General features: G+C 41.0%; 1 protein-coding gene across 3 annotated transcripts in view; it reads left to right on the top strand.

Moving 5' to 3' along the window:
* atg5 (ATG5 autophagy related 5 homolog (S. cerevisiae)) overlaps window positions 1-16,888 on the top strand; it is a 207,221-nt gene that overhangs the window by 6,823 nt on the left and 183,510 nt on the right. For all 3 annotated transcript variants that reach the window (XM_041188010.1, XM_041188009.1, XM_041188011.1), the window contains exon 3: window positions 8,681-8,808. In XM_041188010.1, the coding sequence (XP_041043944.1) occupies window positions 8,681-8,808 (128 nt within the window). The remainder of the gene's footprint in view (window positions 1-8,680; window positions 8,809-16,888) is intronic.

A 16,888-nucleotide genomic window follows, 5' to 3' on the forward strand; every position in this document is an offset into this window, starting at 1 on the left:
AGACACATAAGGCACACAAAAACATGGATGGGATAAAACAGTTCAATAGCACCAATTCCAGAGTACAGAATTTGATGGGTTGATTTTGATTGATGTCTTCCAAATTCCTCTCAGTTCTTTGTTGACACGAGGTGGTCTTCCAGCACTTTCAGTCTTTAGTTCACTGGTTGAGCACCTACCTTTCAATGCCTCTAACAGTGATTTTCCCCTTTGCTTCTTGACAAGGGTTTTCAGAGAGAGAGAGCAGGTTATAACGATAACGCTATGAGTAGAAAAAGTCAGCTAGCTATTATTGTAGAATTACTGGAATCTTATGCACACAGGAGAGAGAGGCTTTATGTCTTTTTCCTTTCAGGCTAGGAGCTATTCTGCTGCACTGCTGTCACACAAACCCTAGTCACCTGGCCAGGAGCCAGTTAAAACGTTTTTGCCAGGCAGTTCCCCATAAGACCGGACTCCTCTTCAGCATCATCCTGTCTTTCATGGCATACTCTGTTCCAGGACAGCAACATTGTATATATTCCTCACACTGTTCCAGTAGAAATGCCTTTCAAACTGCAGACATTGTAATTTTAATCCACAGTCCAACGGAAATAAAAAGATATGTTCTTTACAGCACCACCCTCCCTCACCTGATGAATTAGTGCTCCTCTATGTTGAACATCACTTGGAGGAAGCACTGAGGGTGGAAAGAGCGCAGAATGTAGTCTGGGTGGGAAACTTCAATGTACATCACCAAGAGTGGCTTGGTAGTATCTCTACTGACCGAGCCCTAAAGGACATAGCTGTTAGACTGGGTTTGTGGCAGGTGGTGAGGGAACCAGCACAAGGGAAAAACATACTTGACCTCATTCTCACCAACCTGCCTGTAGCAGATGCATCTGTCCATGACAATATTGGTAGGAATGATCACTGCACAGTCATTGTGGAGACGAAGTCCCGCCTTGACATTGAGGGTACCCTCCATCATGTTGTGTAGCATTACCACCGTGCTAAATGGAATAGATTTCGAACAGATCTATCAACTCAAAACTGGGGATCCGTGAGGCGCTTTGGGCCATCAGCAGTAGCAGAATTGTAGTCGAACACAATCTATAACCTCATGGCATGGCACATTCCCCACTCTACCTTTGCCATCAAGCCAGGGGATCAACCCTGGTTCAATGAAGAGAGCAGGAGGGTGTGCCAGGAGCAGCACCAGGCATACCTAAAAACGAGGTGTCAACCTGGTGAAGCTATAACACAGGACTACTTGCGTGCCAAACCACATAAGCAGCAAGTGATAGACAAAGCTAAGCAATCCCACAACCAACGGATCAGATCTAAGCTCTGCAGTCCTGCCACATCAAGTTGCGAATGGTGGTGGACAATTAAATAACTCACCGGAGGAGGCAGCTCCACAAATATCCCATCCTCAATGATGGGGAAGCCCAACACATCAGTGCAAAGCATGAGGCCAAAGCATTTGTTACAATCTTCAACCAAAAGTGCCGAGTAGATGATCCATCTCTGCCTCCTCCTGAGTTTCCCCAGCATCACAGATGTCAGTCTTCAGCCAAGTTGATTCATTCCATGTGATATCGGCCCAGTGATAGTAAAAGAATAGATTCCTACTCAGGACGGTGTGTGGCTTGGAGGGTAGCTTGCAGGTGTTGGTGTTCCCATGCATCTGCTGCTCATGTCCTTCTAGGTGGTTGAGGCCGTGGGTTTGGAAGGTGCTGTTGAAGGAGGCTTGAAGAGCTGCTGCAATGCATCTTGTATATGGTACACACTGCTGCCACTGTCGGTGGTGGAGGGAGTGAATGTTTATGGTGGTAAATGGGGTGTCACTCAAGTGGGCTACTTTGTTTTGGATGGTGTCGAGTTTTTTGAGTGTTGTTGGAGCTGCGCTCACCCAGGCAAGGAACTTAGGCAAGCCATCTAACCGTCGCCCCTTGATGTTCAATGCATTACAATCACCACTATCAATGTCCTGGGGGTTACCATTGACCATAAACTGAACTAGACTAGCCGTATAAATACTGCGGCTACAAGAGCAGGTCAGAGGCTAGGAATCCTGCGATGAGTAACTCACCTTCTGACTCCCCAAAGCCTGTCCACTATCTACAAGGCACAAGTCAGGACTGTGATGGAATACTCCCCAATTGCCTGGATGAGTGCAGCTCCCACAACACTCAAGAAGCTTGACACCAGCCAGGACAAAGCAAACCACTTGATTGGCACCACATCCACAAACATTCACTCCCTCCACCCCGACGCACAGTAGCAGCAGCAGTGTGTACCATATTCAAGATGCATTGCAGGAACTCACCAAGGCTCCTTAGATAGCACCTTCCAAAACCATGACCACTACCATCTAGAAGGACGAGGACAGCAAATGCAAGGGAACACTGCCAGTTGGAAGTTTCCCTGCGAGTCACTCACCATCCCGATTTGGAAATATATCACCCCTCCTTCACTGTTGCTAGATGTATCAAAACTCCCTTGGTAACAGCACTGTGGGTGTACCTACACAACATGGATTGTTCACCACCACCTTCTCAAGGGGAACTAGGGATGGGCAATTAATGCTGGCCTAGCTGGCGAAGCCCACATCCCATGAATGAATAAAAAAAAGAATAAATTCCTGGAGTGTGTACGAGATGTTTTTTAGATGAGTATTTCGAGGGAACAGGCTGTCATCGATTTGATATTGTGCAATGAGAAGGGGTTAATTAATAATCTTGTTGTGTGGGGTGGTTTAGAGGAGAGTGACCATAAAGTAGAATTTCCCATTAAGATGGAAAGTGAAGCAGCCCAATCCGAAACCAGGGCTTTAAATCTAAACAAAGGAAGCTATGAAGGTATGAGGGGTGAGTTGGCTCTGATAGATTTAGAAACTACATTAAAAGACATGACAGTGTATGGGCAATGACTAATATTTAAGGAGCAATGCATGCATTGCAGCAGTTATACATTCCTTTCTGGTGCAAAAACACAATAGAAAAAGCGGCCTAAGTATGGCTAACAAAAGAAATTAAGGGTTGTATTAGACTCAAAGAGGAATCATATAAAGTTGCTAGAAAAAGTAGCAAGCCTGAAGAATTCAGCAAAGGAGGATCAAGAGGTTGATTAAGAGGTGAAAAATAGAGTATGAGACTAAACTTGCAAGGAACATAACAGCAGACTGTAAAAGCTTATATAAGTATGTTGAAAGAAAAAGATTAGTGAAGGCAAATATAGGTCCCTTGCAGTCTGAAACGGAAGAATTTATAATAGAGAACAAAGAAATGGCGGAGTAATTGACCAACTGCTTTAGTTCTGTTTTCACAGAGGAAGACACAAATAACTTCCCAAAAATGCTGGGGAACCAAGGGTCTAGTGAGAAGGTGAAATTGAAACAAATTAGGATTACTGAAAAAAAGGGACTGAAAAAAAAAATGGGGCTGAAAGCCTATAAATCCTCAGAGCCTGATAGCCTATACCCCAGGGTACTAAACGAGGTGGAATGGAAATAGTGGATGCGTTGGTTGTCATCTTGCAAAATTCTGTAGATCCTGGAAAAGTCCCGGCAGATTGGAGGGTGGCAGATGTAACCCAACTATTTATTTTAAAAAAGGAGGAAGGGAGAAAACAGAATTACAGTCTGGTTAGCCTCCATCAGTAATAGGGAAAATGCTAGAGCCTATTTTAAAGGATGTAACAACAGGACACTTAGAAAATATCAATGGAATTAGATAAAGTCAACATGGATATATGAAAAGGAAATCATGTTTGACAAACCTACTGGAGTTTTTTTTGATGATGTAACTAGCAGAGTAGATAAGGGGGAACCAGTGGATGTGGTATATTTGGATTTTCAGAAAGCTTTTGATGAAGCCCCACATAAGTAGTCAGTGTGCAAAATTAAAGCACATGGGATTGGGGGTAATATCTTGACATGGATTGAGAATTGGTTCGCAGACAGGAATGCCAGAGTAGGAATAAGTGGTTCTTTTTCAGAGTAGCAGGCAGTGACTAGTGGGGTACCACAGGGATCAGTGCTTGGGCCTCAGCTAATCACAATATATATCATTGATTCAGATGAGGGAACCAAATGTAATATTTCCAAGTTTGCTGACAACAAAACTAGTTGGGAATGTGAGTGGTGAAGAGGCTTCGAGGCGATTTAGTGACTGAGTGGGCAAATACATGACAGATGCAGTATAACGTGGAAAGTGTGAAGTTATCCACTTTGGCAGGAAAACAGAATGGCAAAGTATTACTTGAATGGTAATAAATTGGGAAATGTTGATGTACAAGGACACCCAGGTCCCTTTATACACCAGTCACTGAAAGCAAGCAGTTAAGAAAGCAAATGGTATGTTGGCCCTCATTGTGAAAGGATTTGAGTACAGGAGCAAGGATGTCTTACTGCAGCTGTACAGGGCCCTGGTGAGGCCACACCTGGAGTATTATGTGCAGTTTTGGTCTCCTTACGGAAGAAAGGATATACTTGCCATAGAGTGAGTGCAGCAAAGATTCACCAGACTGGTTTCTGGGATGGCAAGATCATTGTATGAGGAGAGATTGGGGCGATTAGGCCTGTATTCACTGGAGTTTAGAAGAATGAGGGGGAATCTCATTGAAATGCATAAAATTCTGGCAGACTGGATCCAGGGATGCTGTTTCCTCTGGCTGAGGGGCTGTCTAGAACAAGGCAAGACAGTTTCAGGTTACGGGGTAGGCCATTTAGGACTGAGATGAGGAATTTAGAGGCGGTGGACCTGTAAAATTCTCTACCTCAGAAGTCTGTGGAGGGCAAGTAACTGAATATACTTATTTTAATCTGATTTTAATTGCTCCAGCATTGGTGGCTGTGCCTTTAGTTATCTAGGCCCTAAGCCCTCAAATTCTTTCCTTAAACTTTTCCTCTTTTCTATCTCTCTCCTCCTCTAAGATGCTACTCAAAACCTCACTTTGGTTGTGTTTTTGGTCATCTGCCCTAATATCTCCTGTAGCTTGGTGTTATATTTTATGTTTTAATGCCCTGTGAAGTGCCTTGGGTGTTCTCCTTATGTTCTGCCTTCAATGTAATCAAAGTTGTTTTAAAATGCTCTGGCAAAACCCTTGGGACTTTTTAACTATGTTAAAGTTTTTGAATAAAAGGCAAGCTGGTGTCATAATCTCTTGTTGCACCAACTTTCAGATAGTGAAAAACACTCATCAGAAAATGCGATTTAAGCTATAAACTATAATTTAACTTTATTGAAAATAGAAAATCAAAACAACAGGTTTTCGCTTATAACTCCAAGTACAAAAAAAAGACACATTGAGATATTTTTCATATTACAGAGCCAATAACTTGTACATGAGACTGAATGACTGACGTCTGCTCCTAAAGTTTCTAGAAGTGGTGCTTTTTAAACTAAGCTGATTAGATTAATTTACAGATTCCCCAACTCCACCGGCCACTAAGCAAAAACAAATTTTGCCTTTCTCCTTAATTGATTGCCTGTGTAAAGCTAGTCAGCCTGTTCAGTGATTTATAAATCTGCTTTGGAATTAAAATGTACTTATCTCCTGAAGGTATGAAAAGTCATGGTTATCACCTGGCTACAGTAAATAAAATTTGAATTGCCACCCGCATATCGAATCTTTTTTTATATGTATGGACTTTTCTAATTAGAAATGTGATGGATCTGCTTGTTCACAGCGAGCTCCCCATGAACAATAGCTTCCACCTCCACTGTTGTGAAAAAGGGAACACCATATCTTATAATGTAATGTAGTCATGTCAGTATTTCTCACCATTACTCTCATCTTTATTTCATAGAACCATAGAATTGTTGTAGCACAGAAAGGCCATCTGGCTGTTTGGTTGTCTCTGTGCCGGCTCTCTGCAAGAGCAACTCATGTAGTCTCACTCATCCTGTAGCCCTGCTAGTTTTTTCTCTTCAGATAATTGTCCTTTAGAAATCCACAATTGAACCTGCCTCCACCATGTTCTTGGGCAGAACATTCCAGATTTTAACCACTTGCTGCATGTAAAAAAGTTTTTCCTCATGTTGTCTTTGTTTCTTTTGCCAATTACCTGTGCCCTCTGGCCTTGATCCTTCTACCAATGGGACAGCATCTCCCTAACTATTCTCTCCGTAGCCCTCATGATTTTGAATGCGTCCATCAAATACCCTCTCAACCTTCTCCAACGAGAATAATCCTGGCTTTTCCAGTCTGTCCATGTAACTGAAGTTTCTCATCCCTGGAACCATTCTTGTGAATCTTTTCTGCACCCTCACAAAATTCCTAATGTGTGGTCCCCAGAACTGGAGTGGCGGCTGAACCAGTTATTTTATACAAGTTTATCATAACTTTATTGTTTTTGTACTCCATGGCCGGTTAACAAAGCCCAGGATGCTCTGTGCTTTCTTAACCACTCCTTCAACCTGCCCTGCTGCCTTCAATGATTTTTGCACATATACCCCAGGTCTCCCTGTTCCTGCACCTTCTTTAGAATTGTATCCTATATTTTAAGTTGCCTCTCCTCATTCTCGGTCATTAATATGCATCAGGAAAAGCAGGGGCCCTGACGACAACCCCTCGGAAATCTCTGATAAACCTTCCCCCAGTCTGGAAAACAACTGTTCACCACTACTCTGTTTCCTGTTACTCAGTAAATTTTGTATCCAGGTGCTACTGTTCTTTTTATTCCATGAGCGATAACTGCTCACAAGCCTGTCGTGCGAGACTATGTCAAATGCATTTTGGAAGTCCATCTACACCACATGAACCACATTACCCCTATCAGCGCTCTCTGTTACCTCATCAAGAAATTCAAACAAGTTAGTTAAACACAATTTGCCCTTGTGTTCCGAACAAGAGTTATACTGAACTTGAAATGTTAACTCTGTTTCTTTCTCTACAGATACTGCCAGATCTGCTGAATTTTTCCAACACTTTCTCTTTCTATTTCAGATCTCCAGCATCTGCAGTATTTTGCTTTTATATTGCCTTTAACAAATGTGTGCTGGCTTTCCTTAATTAATCCACATTTGTCCAAGTGACTGTTAATTTTGTCCTGAATTTTTTAAAAAGCTTTCGCACCACCAATGTTAAACTGACTGGCCTAGTTATTGGGTTTACCCTTGCACCCTTCTTTGAACAAGAGTGTAACATTTGCAATTCTCCAGTCCTTTGGCACCACTCCTGCATCTTAAGGAGGTTTGGCAGATTATGGCCAGTGCAAATTAGCTTCTCATTTACCTTTTATCTCAATTTTTTTCTCTCTTCCCAGCCATTCTTCTCTCCAAAGAAAGCAAAATAATGGTGCAAGTTTAGTCCTTTACTAGCTCAGGTGAAAGACTGGAACCCTCAAACTCCACTTAGGATGTGGAACAAAAGTAGACAAGGCTGGTGGACCTTCTCATGAACATCAGAGAGTCCAGTTTAAGTGGAGGAATGACTCCAATACTTTGCTCATTGATAGGATAAGAATCTTAGATTTGATTGCATTCAGGCCAATGATGTTGTAGTGTTGGCCTGTAGGAGCCATTGGAGGCCATGCTAAACCTTTCTGAAACACTGGCTGGGTCTCGCATGGAGTATTATGTCCAATTTTGGACAGCACACTTTTGAAAGGATGTCAAGGCCTTGGGAGGGTGCACAGGAGATTTACTAGAATGGTGTCATGGATGTGTAATTTCACTTATATGGAGAGACTAAAGAAGCTTGGATTGCTCTTCTTAGAGCAAAGAAGATAAAGAGAAGATTTTAATAGAGGTGTTCAAAATTATGAAGGGTTTTGAGAGAGGAAAGAAAGAAAAACTGTTTCTAGTAGTGGAAGGGTCGGTAACCAGAGGTCACATTTGGCAAAAGATCCAGAGATGAGAAAAGGAGAAATCTTTTTTGCACACTGAGTTATGATAATTTGGAATGCCCTGCCTGAAAGGGCGGGGGATGCAGGTGCAATAACTCTCAAACAAGTTTGGATAAATGCTTAAAAGGGGATAATTTTCAGAGATATGGACAAAGGGCAGGGCAATGGGACTAAGTGATAGCTATTTCTAAAGCACCACACTGGCACAATGGACTTCCTTCTGCCTTGCATCATTCTAAGATTTGACACATGCTGTTATAATAGATCCCTCTAGCACAGAAAGACCTGAAGAAAGTTTATAACAAGCTTTTTTGTCTGCATATATAACCACAGCATAAATATATTTAGATTCCTCTGAAAATAATTTAAGGATATATGAAATGCTGACAGTACTGAGTTGGGTGCCATGCCTTCCCAAAAGTAGGGTCAAAAAATTGGATAGTGAGCTTTTGCCAAACCACATGAATATACATCCTTACTGCCTCAAAGAGAAACATTGAACATACATGATTTGGGAGGACATAAATGCAGACAGATGTATCTTCCTTGAATTAAAAAAAACACAATTTAAAAACAAGTAATGATTAAAATTATTGATATCAGCAGCAGTACATTTTAACTTTTTTGGAAAGGTTTGATTTAAACTTCTAAGTAACAGGTAGATTTTGATTTTCAATATTCATGGCACTAATTGGGTATGGTATGTTAGAGATTTTCCAGACTGGTCATTTCAACAGAACTACCTCCCTACTGTGTGTTCCCCCCCACCTTTCCCTCACAATAAATGCCTATCAGACCAATGCCAATTTTTGACACCTAGAAGTAACTTGCTCAATTTCTTTTCAGCTGCTTTTACCAAGAGTGAGTTATTTGATGCTGGTAACTGACAAAGCTAAAAAGCACTTCCAGAAAGTTATGAGACAAGAGGATGTGGGAGAGATGTGGTTTGAATATGAAGGAGTACCTCTGAAGTGGTGAGTTTCTGTTTAATATGATTTCTAGTTTCTCCATTGTAAATATTACAGTGGTGGTTGGCTGTTTGGTCTCTGCCATTGACATAGGTTCTTCAACATTGGAGTTTTGTACTCCATTAAAATACTTGTAACTCACTAGAAGGCGTACTCGGAGCTACTTAAAAAAAATCAGCAACTGAAAATCGATTTGTATTTGGAATAAGTCTGCTTACAACATAGCACATTTACACTTTTATTTAGATTCTGAAATTGCCCCCAATATTTTAAAACGATTGCTGTTGTAATATTTTATCTTGGATATGTTAACCTAATATGATCTAAATTCGTTAGTATTGAGCTTAGAAAGTTCCTACACATTATTTCTCATCAGTTATCCTTTATACTAGTTGTTTATGTAACTGAGTTGGTACTAAATATTTGTTTGTAGAATATTTGAAGCAACTTGGTGCCTAATTGTCCACTACCATTGTGACCCAGCACTGAGAGTTGCTCCCCATATAATTCCTCAACAGGAGCTTGGTGAGGTTGGAGGAAGATAGGTGAGTGGGACTTAGAAGAGATAATGATATAAACAGTGGGACTATTGAGTCTCTCTCTTCCTTCCTATCTCTTGCCCCCTTGATAAAAGGGGAATTTGTATTCTATGGCTTTTTTCCTGTTCATCTAATCATCAAAAACATGAACTCATTGCCTCAATACTGTGATCAAGATGTGCTGCATCCTACCATAAGGAGGTGTTGAGGCCAATAGCATTTAAGGGGATGCTACATAAGCACATGAGGGGCGAAGGGTGTAGCAGGTTATGCTGATGGGGTTAGACAAAGAGGAGTTGGAAGAAGCTGATTGCTGGCACGAATCAGTTGGGCGGAAATGTCCTGTTTCTATATTTATATATAAAAATAAATTTTACTATTTAAGTGACTCCTTCCTATTAGACCCTCAGTTGCCTTAACAAAGGGGCACATTTGAAAACTTGAATTGTGTGTAAAGAACTGTAAGAATACAAGATTGTAATATGTGTGTACTTTACATATACTTTTGTACTAACTTCTAAATTCAGAGTAATGCAAGCAAAGGGTGCAATATTTTCTGTGAATGTTATTTGACACTGCAATAAGAGATGAGAAATGCATGATTGGTTGGAGTCATACCTAGCAGAAAGGAAGATGGCTGTGGTTTTTGGAGGTCAATCATCTCAACTCCAGGACATCATTGTAGGAGTTCCTCAGGTAGTGTCCGAGGCCCAACCATCTTCAGCTGCTTCATCAATGACCTTCCTTTCCTCTTAAGGTCAGAAGTGGGGATGTCACTGATGATTGCACAATGTTCAGGACCATTTGCAACTCCTCAGATACTGAAGCAGTCCATATCTAAATGCAGCAAGACCTGGACAACATCCAGGTTTGGGCTGACAAAGTGGCAAGTAACATTCGTGCCAGACAAGTCCCAGGCAATGACCGTCTCCAGCAAGAGAGAATCTAACCATTGCTATTTGACACTCAATGGCATTACCATCACTGAATCCCCCACTATCAGCGCTATGGCTACAAGAGCAGGTCAGAGGCTAGGAATCCTGCGACGAGTAACTCACCTCCTGACTCCCCAAAGCCTGAGCACGATCTACAAGGCACAAGTCAGGAGTGTGATGGAATATTCTCCACTTGCCTGGATGAGTGCAACTCCTACAACACTCAAGAAGCTTGTTGCCATCCAGGACAAAGCAGCCCGCTTGATTGGCACCACATCTACAAAAATTCACTCCCTCCACCACCAATGCATGGTAGCAGTAGTGCTCCTTAGACAGCACCTTCCAAACTCACAACCATGACCATGTAGAAGGACAAGGGCAGCAGATACATGGGAACACCATCACCTGGAAGTCCCTCTTTAAGCCACTCACTATCCTGACTTGGGCATATATTGCCGTTCCTTCACTGACGCTAAGTCAAAATTCTGGAACTCCCTAACAGTACTGTGGGTGTACCTGCACCACATGGACTGCAGCAGTTCAAGGAGGCAGCTCACCACCACCATCTCAAGGCAAATGAGGGATGGGCGATAAATTCTGACATAGCCAGTGTAGCCCACATCCCTTGAAGGAATAAAAAAATTACATACCTAAAATCATAGATCGAATGGGAAAAATTAATTGATTCAATATTATTGAGAATAGCAATGACTGTAATGTATTTTGGTGTTAATTGTATGTGTTCCTCTTTTCAAGGATTTATCTATGCCCTTTAAATTTCAGCTTTCTAATCACTTTTTATTTATTCATCCATGGGATGTATGCGTTGCTGGCTGGGCCTGCATTTGTTGTCCATCCTTAATTGCCCTTGAGAAGGTGGTGATGAGCTGCCTTCTTGAACCGCTGCAGTCCATGTGGCAAAGGTACACCCACAATGCTGTTGGGGGTGGGGGGGGGGGGGGTGCATTCCAGGATTTTGGCCCAGCGACAGTGAAAGAACAAGTTCTTAGTCAGGCTGGTGTGTGGCTTGGAAGGTAGCTTGCAGGGGTGGTGCTCCTATGCACCTGCTGCTCTTACCCTTCTAGGTGGTAGAGGCCGTGGGTTTGGAAGGTGCTGTTGAAGGAGGCTTGAAGAGCTGCTGCAATGCATCTTGTATATGGCACACACTGCTGCCTCTGTGTCAGTGGTGGAGGGAGTGAATGTTTATGGCGGTGAACGGGGTGCCAATCAAGCAGGCTACTTTGTTTTGGATGGTGTCGAGCTTCTTGAGTGTTGTTGGAGCTGCACTCACCCATGCAAGGAACTTAAGCAAGTCACCTGCTTGTGTATGATTTCAAAAAGTATTTCTCGTGAGTCAGGCCTTGACACAATCCTGAGGAAGGTTTTTATCCAGATATGTATATAATTGTTTAATTAAATTCATTGAACTAACTCAGTCTAGGGAGAGTGCTGTTTTTAACAAGCTTTTTTACTAGCAAGAGCACCATAATGGGATAAAATTTGCTCAGTTTTTCCTCCTCCATGTACAATGCCCTTACTTTGTTTTCATGACATAAAACAAATATATCAGCTGGATACCATAGCAGCAAGCTGAGAGAAGCTTGGTAAGAGGAAGGAGTTGTGATTATTTGTAACAGGTTAAGTATTTTGATCATAAATTGGAAGACACAATTGGGAAAATAAAAATGGGTTTCATAATTGACAGATGGTGATGGATGTTGGGGATGCTGATTGTTTGGGAACAGTCCTTCTCATTCAGTGGCATGCACATCGTGTAAATTCTGAGAGTTGTATGAATCTGATGTTCATCCACTGGCTCACTTCTGCGCCACACACTCAGAAAAGGTGTTGGGAAGAAAATACATCTCGGCCATTTATTTACTACAAATCCATGTATGGTAACACATCTTCTGAAAAGATATGGAAGTTATTTAGCGGATACTGAAGAGAAAATTCCATTTTTTTGGGAATGCATTGGCTGAAAGGGGGCAGGTTAGCTCAATTGTGTGATACTTAATAATGCTTTTGGAGAGGAGTGGAACTCTTTGGTAATTCATTCAAAGAACTGGGACAGAATGGCTCCCTTCTGTGCAATAAGATATGATGACTGATGTTTGGTCCTTTAAAATAACCTACAGAATGTATGTTATTGTGTAGCTATCATTAAACAAGGTTTTGTTTCACAAATCATAAATAAGTGGAAAGAACTATCTTACAACATGAGAACATGTAACTCTTCGATAAAATTTTGTCTTGGCAAAGCATGTTTTTTTTAAGTAAACTAAAAATTGATGGAAGAAGCAGACAGGCTGTTGAAGTGTGTTTTCTCCAAGTGAATTAGTGCAATGATAATGCCTGGGAAAATGTCTGAACTAGCACATTTAGCAGAAAACCGATTTTCAAAGGTTATCTTTTTGAAGCCAAAGCAGACGAGAAATATGTGTTTAGAACTTAATTCACTGGTTTTGATAATTACTAGTTAATATTCCTGCTTTGGGTCCTGATGATCTTTTAGCGCATCTGTCAGGATATCCCACAGATAAGGAGAGGGTCAGCTCATTTGATACACAATTTGAAGATTAAGGCAGATTTCAGTAACACAAGATGCAGAACTATGATCATAAAATTATCAATATTCATTTAAACTGACCTATACATATAGCAAGCAAATTGCATTAGCATTGAATGTGCTCACTATATGCAGTGGGACTATACAGTAAAATCCTGTTGGATGATATCAACTAAATGGACCTTGAGCATCCCTGTGGCATGGAGCAAGAAAGTTGGCCTGTGTTTCTACTTCTGATTACAAAGCATTGCCTCTCATGGATTGGTTTAGATGTGATTGTTAGGGCATACCGCAGCCAAGGCCAATACAATCCTAATGTTAAACAACCCTATTGAGTGTCTACGAGTCTAAACGGAAAATACCAGCCTGCCTTTTCTCTTTAGAAGTGCTTTCTCACACTCTTATGTATATATGTACGTTTGCCACTAGATGATGCTAGAGTATCACGTACAAACTAATCCACCCTGCACAACACAAGTATGGTCAATACAAAAGCAAAATATTATGGGTGGAATTTTATGGGCCCTTCTGCTGGCAGGATTTTCAGGCCCCGCTAAAGTCAATGGACTTTTGAATAGCTCACCACATTTTACGGCCCCACCCCTGCCGTGGTAGGGCCGTAAAATTCCAGCCTATGCATACCCAAAATCTAAAATAAAAACATAAAATGCTAGAGATACTCAGCTGGTCAGGCAGCATCTAGTGGAGGGAGAGAGACCGAGTTGACATTTCAGGTCAATGACTTTCATCAGTATTTTTGTTTTTATTTCTTTTTAATGTTCTTTAAACTCAGCTTAGAGTGAAGATGTGCAAGACGCCCTCCCCCCAACATGCACATTGCAGTATAAGTAATGGCCAGACATGATTTTTTTTTTTGTTAGCAGGAGAGATTTGCATTGACAGTTGCATAATTAGCTGTTACTGTTGCATCTGGTAACCTAACATTTGTCCTATAGCTAGATAATCTGGTTTTATTAAATCTATCAAATAGTAAATTTGTATGTAAAGGAAATTTACCAGAAAACATTATGAAAACAAGGATAAATATTATTTTATCAAATTCCAATATTGACGGTATTACATACAAGGATTATATTTATTTATAACAAATTCTGTTGAATGACTGTCGACATAACTGGTGTGTGTTAGTTTGTGGCAGCTAGTGATAGAGCAGTTGATGAGGTGAAGCCTGGTGCGTTGTCAGCTGGCACGTGATGACAAAACTGATGTAGGTTATTTAGTAACATTTCAGGCTAGAGAGTTTGGAAATTTGTGATCATATTGGGAGGGAAAGTGGTGGTTTTTCAGGTGTAGTCTGTACAATCTATTAACATGGGCAATGAATTGGTTAGTGGGTAGGAGATAGAGTCGGAATAATGGCTGTGTACTCCAATTGGCAGGATGTGACAAATGGTGTCCCTCTGCCATCTGTTTGGGGGACCTCAGCTTTTTACGATATTTATAAAAAAAACTGAATGAATGAATAAAGTTTGCTGATGACACTTAAGAGCTCAGTAAGTAAGGCGGGAGTGGTACGTTACAAAGGGCTATTGATAGATTAAGTGAATAAATGCCATCAGCCACAGTATTGATCAATGTGGGGAAATGTGATGCCATCCACTTTGGATCTAGGAAAGGTAGATCAGAGTATTTAAATGATAAGTTTAGAATTGTGGTTGAACAGTAATGTGGTCTATGCACAGAAATCACTAAAGTTGATGGATAGATACATATAATAATTTAATAGTCTTAATGCACTATTAGTCTTTATCTCATGGGGACTGGAATACATGGGTGATGGATGAATGAGACTTTATGTGAATTAGTCTATGGGCAGCAGAGTTTTGGGTGAGCTTAAGTTTATGGAACATGGGAGACCAGCCAGGGGAGTGCTAGAATAGTAAAGTGCCGAGGTAACAAAGACATAGATGAGGGATTCAGAAGTGGAAGAGGCAGGGATGAAGTTAAGTGATTAAGGGGTAAGCGTTCCTGGTGATGGAGTGGATATGTGGTTGGCAGCTCACCTCCAGGTCAAATAAGCCGCTAAGATTGCTTCTTCCCATTCACCCCTTCAGGCAATACTTTGGGCAGATAACAGCTCCCCCCACCCACCATCTTCCCCATGTCTTCATTGCCTTGTATTTTCAGTCTGTTGTCCAGTCCCATGGTGAGACAAGAATTTTGGGTTGCAAGAGCTTAATTTCATAATTCAACAAGGTGTGACAACTGGGCGTTAAGTGGTCGTGAAGTATTAATGTGACCAGTGTGTGATTTCTTCCAGTATCTAAACAAAAGCAAAATACTATGGATGCTTAAAATCTGAAATAAAACCAAAATCCTGGAAATACTCAGGTCATGCAGTATCATGGAGAGAGACAGAGAGTTGATGCTTCAAGTTGAAGATCTTTCATCAGAGCTACACCTGGTGTTCTGAATAGGAATGGTGTTAAGTGACAACTGACAGTACAATCCCTATAGATTTTCAGTTCATTTAAAGCCCATGCATTTTGCCATCTATGTATTTTGCGCCTTGCACATTAACCTAAATTGAGCACAGAGCATCTGGAAAACAGTTAATTTAAAAAGCTGAGATCAATGTGGTTACTAAATTCCTCTGCATTTCACACCTTGCACACTTCAGCTGAATGCCAAGTGGAGAAAGTGGGTAGGATAGTTTTATTAGTAGACAGGAGTGAGAGAACGGTACAGAGCAGAACTGATGATGGTAATGCCAAGAAAATAGATAAAACAGTTTGCATTTGAGCAGTATTTTCCTCCATGTGTCCTGCTGAGGAGTCTGGCAGTGTCAAACTCATTTTATACAGTGGGCCTAATCTGATATCCTGGCACTTGGCATGGACCACATTAAGCTCATGTTATTTCAATAGAAATAGATAAAAATAAAACATACCAATGCTTGGTTGCAATATAAGAAATCAAATCCAACTCCAGGTCTCTTACTCAGCAATGCAGGTACACTACAGCTACAATCAGCTTTTGTTCAGCCCGTGTCCCATTTGTCTAGAGCTTCCATTAAGCTGTTGTGTCTGCACCAATTCCACAGAATTCTGTTATGCAAATGTTGTCATCCACTCCATGAGTGAATGCTGCTAGCTCAGCTACATCAGTGCTTTCATCAATCATAATTTAAAAAGCTGCAAATAACTTTGCTTCATTCTGCAGTTGACTGTTTAGATTCTGAGCTAAATTGTCGATTCGCTCAGCAAAGTGGTTCTTGAGAGGCTGCCATTTGTCAATGTAGATATGCTATTTCATGCAGTTCCTTTAAAATTCTGCCTCAAAAAATAGTTTTGCAGGCACAGATATTTCAAGGGCCTTAACTTTCCTGACACTTGTACCTGCGCTTCTCTCCTTATTTTGCTTCATAGTATCTTTGAATGTTGCATTATTTTTCCACAGCTGCCCTTTGCTTACAGATCAAGCATGAGCACTGTTCATTAATGTTCCAAAGAAATACAAAATTCTCCATTTTTCTTGCTTTCTATTCGTGTAGCGAATGAACATAAAAGCCAATGCTTTGAGATGCTGAATGAATAAAACAATGAAGATTGGTGAGAAAATAATCCTTTCTCATAAAGTTTTGTGTTTTTGCTTTCAGAAAAACCTGTCCTTTATTCAGCCATTAACGCTTTCTCTGGACTGTACTGCCGTTACCACTCCTTTGGCCTTAACCTTTCCTGCCCTCTAACCTATCCATGATCTTCCTTTTTGTTCTATCTGACTCTTCCCCACCACCGCCTCCCACTCATTCAACAGCATAAAACCCATCACATTTCTATCTCTCAGTCTGAAGAAGAGTCATATTGGACTCGAAATATTCACTCTGTTTCTCTCTCTGCAGATGCTGCCGGACCTGTTGAGTTTTTCTAGCACTTTGTTTTTGTTCCAGATGTCCAAAGCTGCAGTATTTTGCTATTTAACTATTTCGGTACTACTTTCCTTCATTAAGCATTAATGGTACAAATCTATGTATCAGTCAGGCTTTATTTTAACAGTCAGCCCTGGGCCTGGGAAATGTATGT

The sequence above is a fragment of the Carcharodon carcharias genome, chromosome 5, assembly GCF_017639515.1.
Source record: "Carcharodon carcharias isolate sCarCar2 chromosome 5, sCarCar2.pri, whole genome shotgun sequence".
NCBI lineage: Eukaryota > Metazoa > Chordata > Chondrichthyes > Lamniformes > Lamnidae > Carcharodon > Carcharodon carcharias.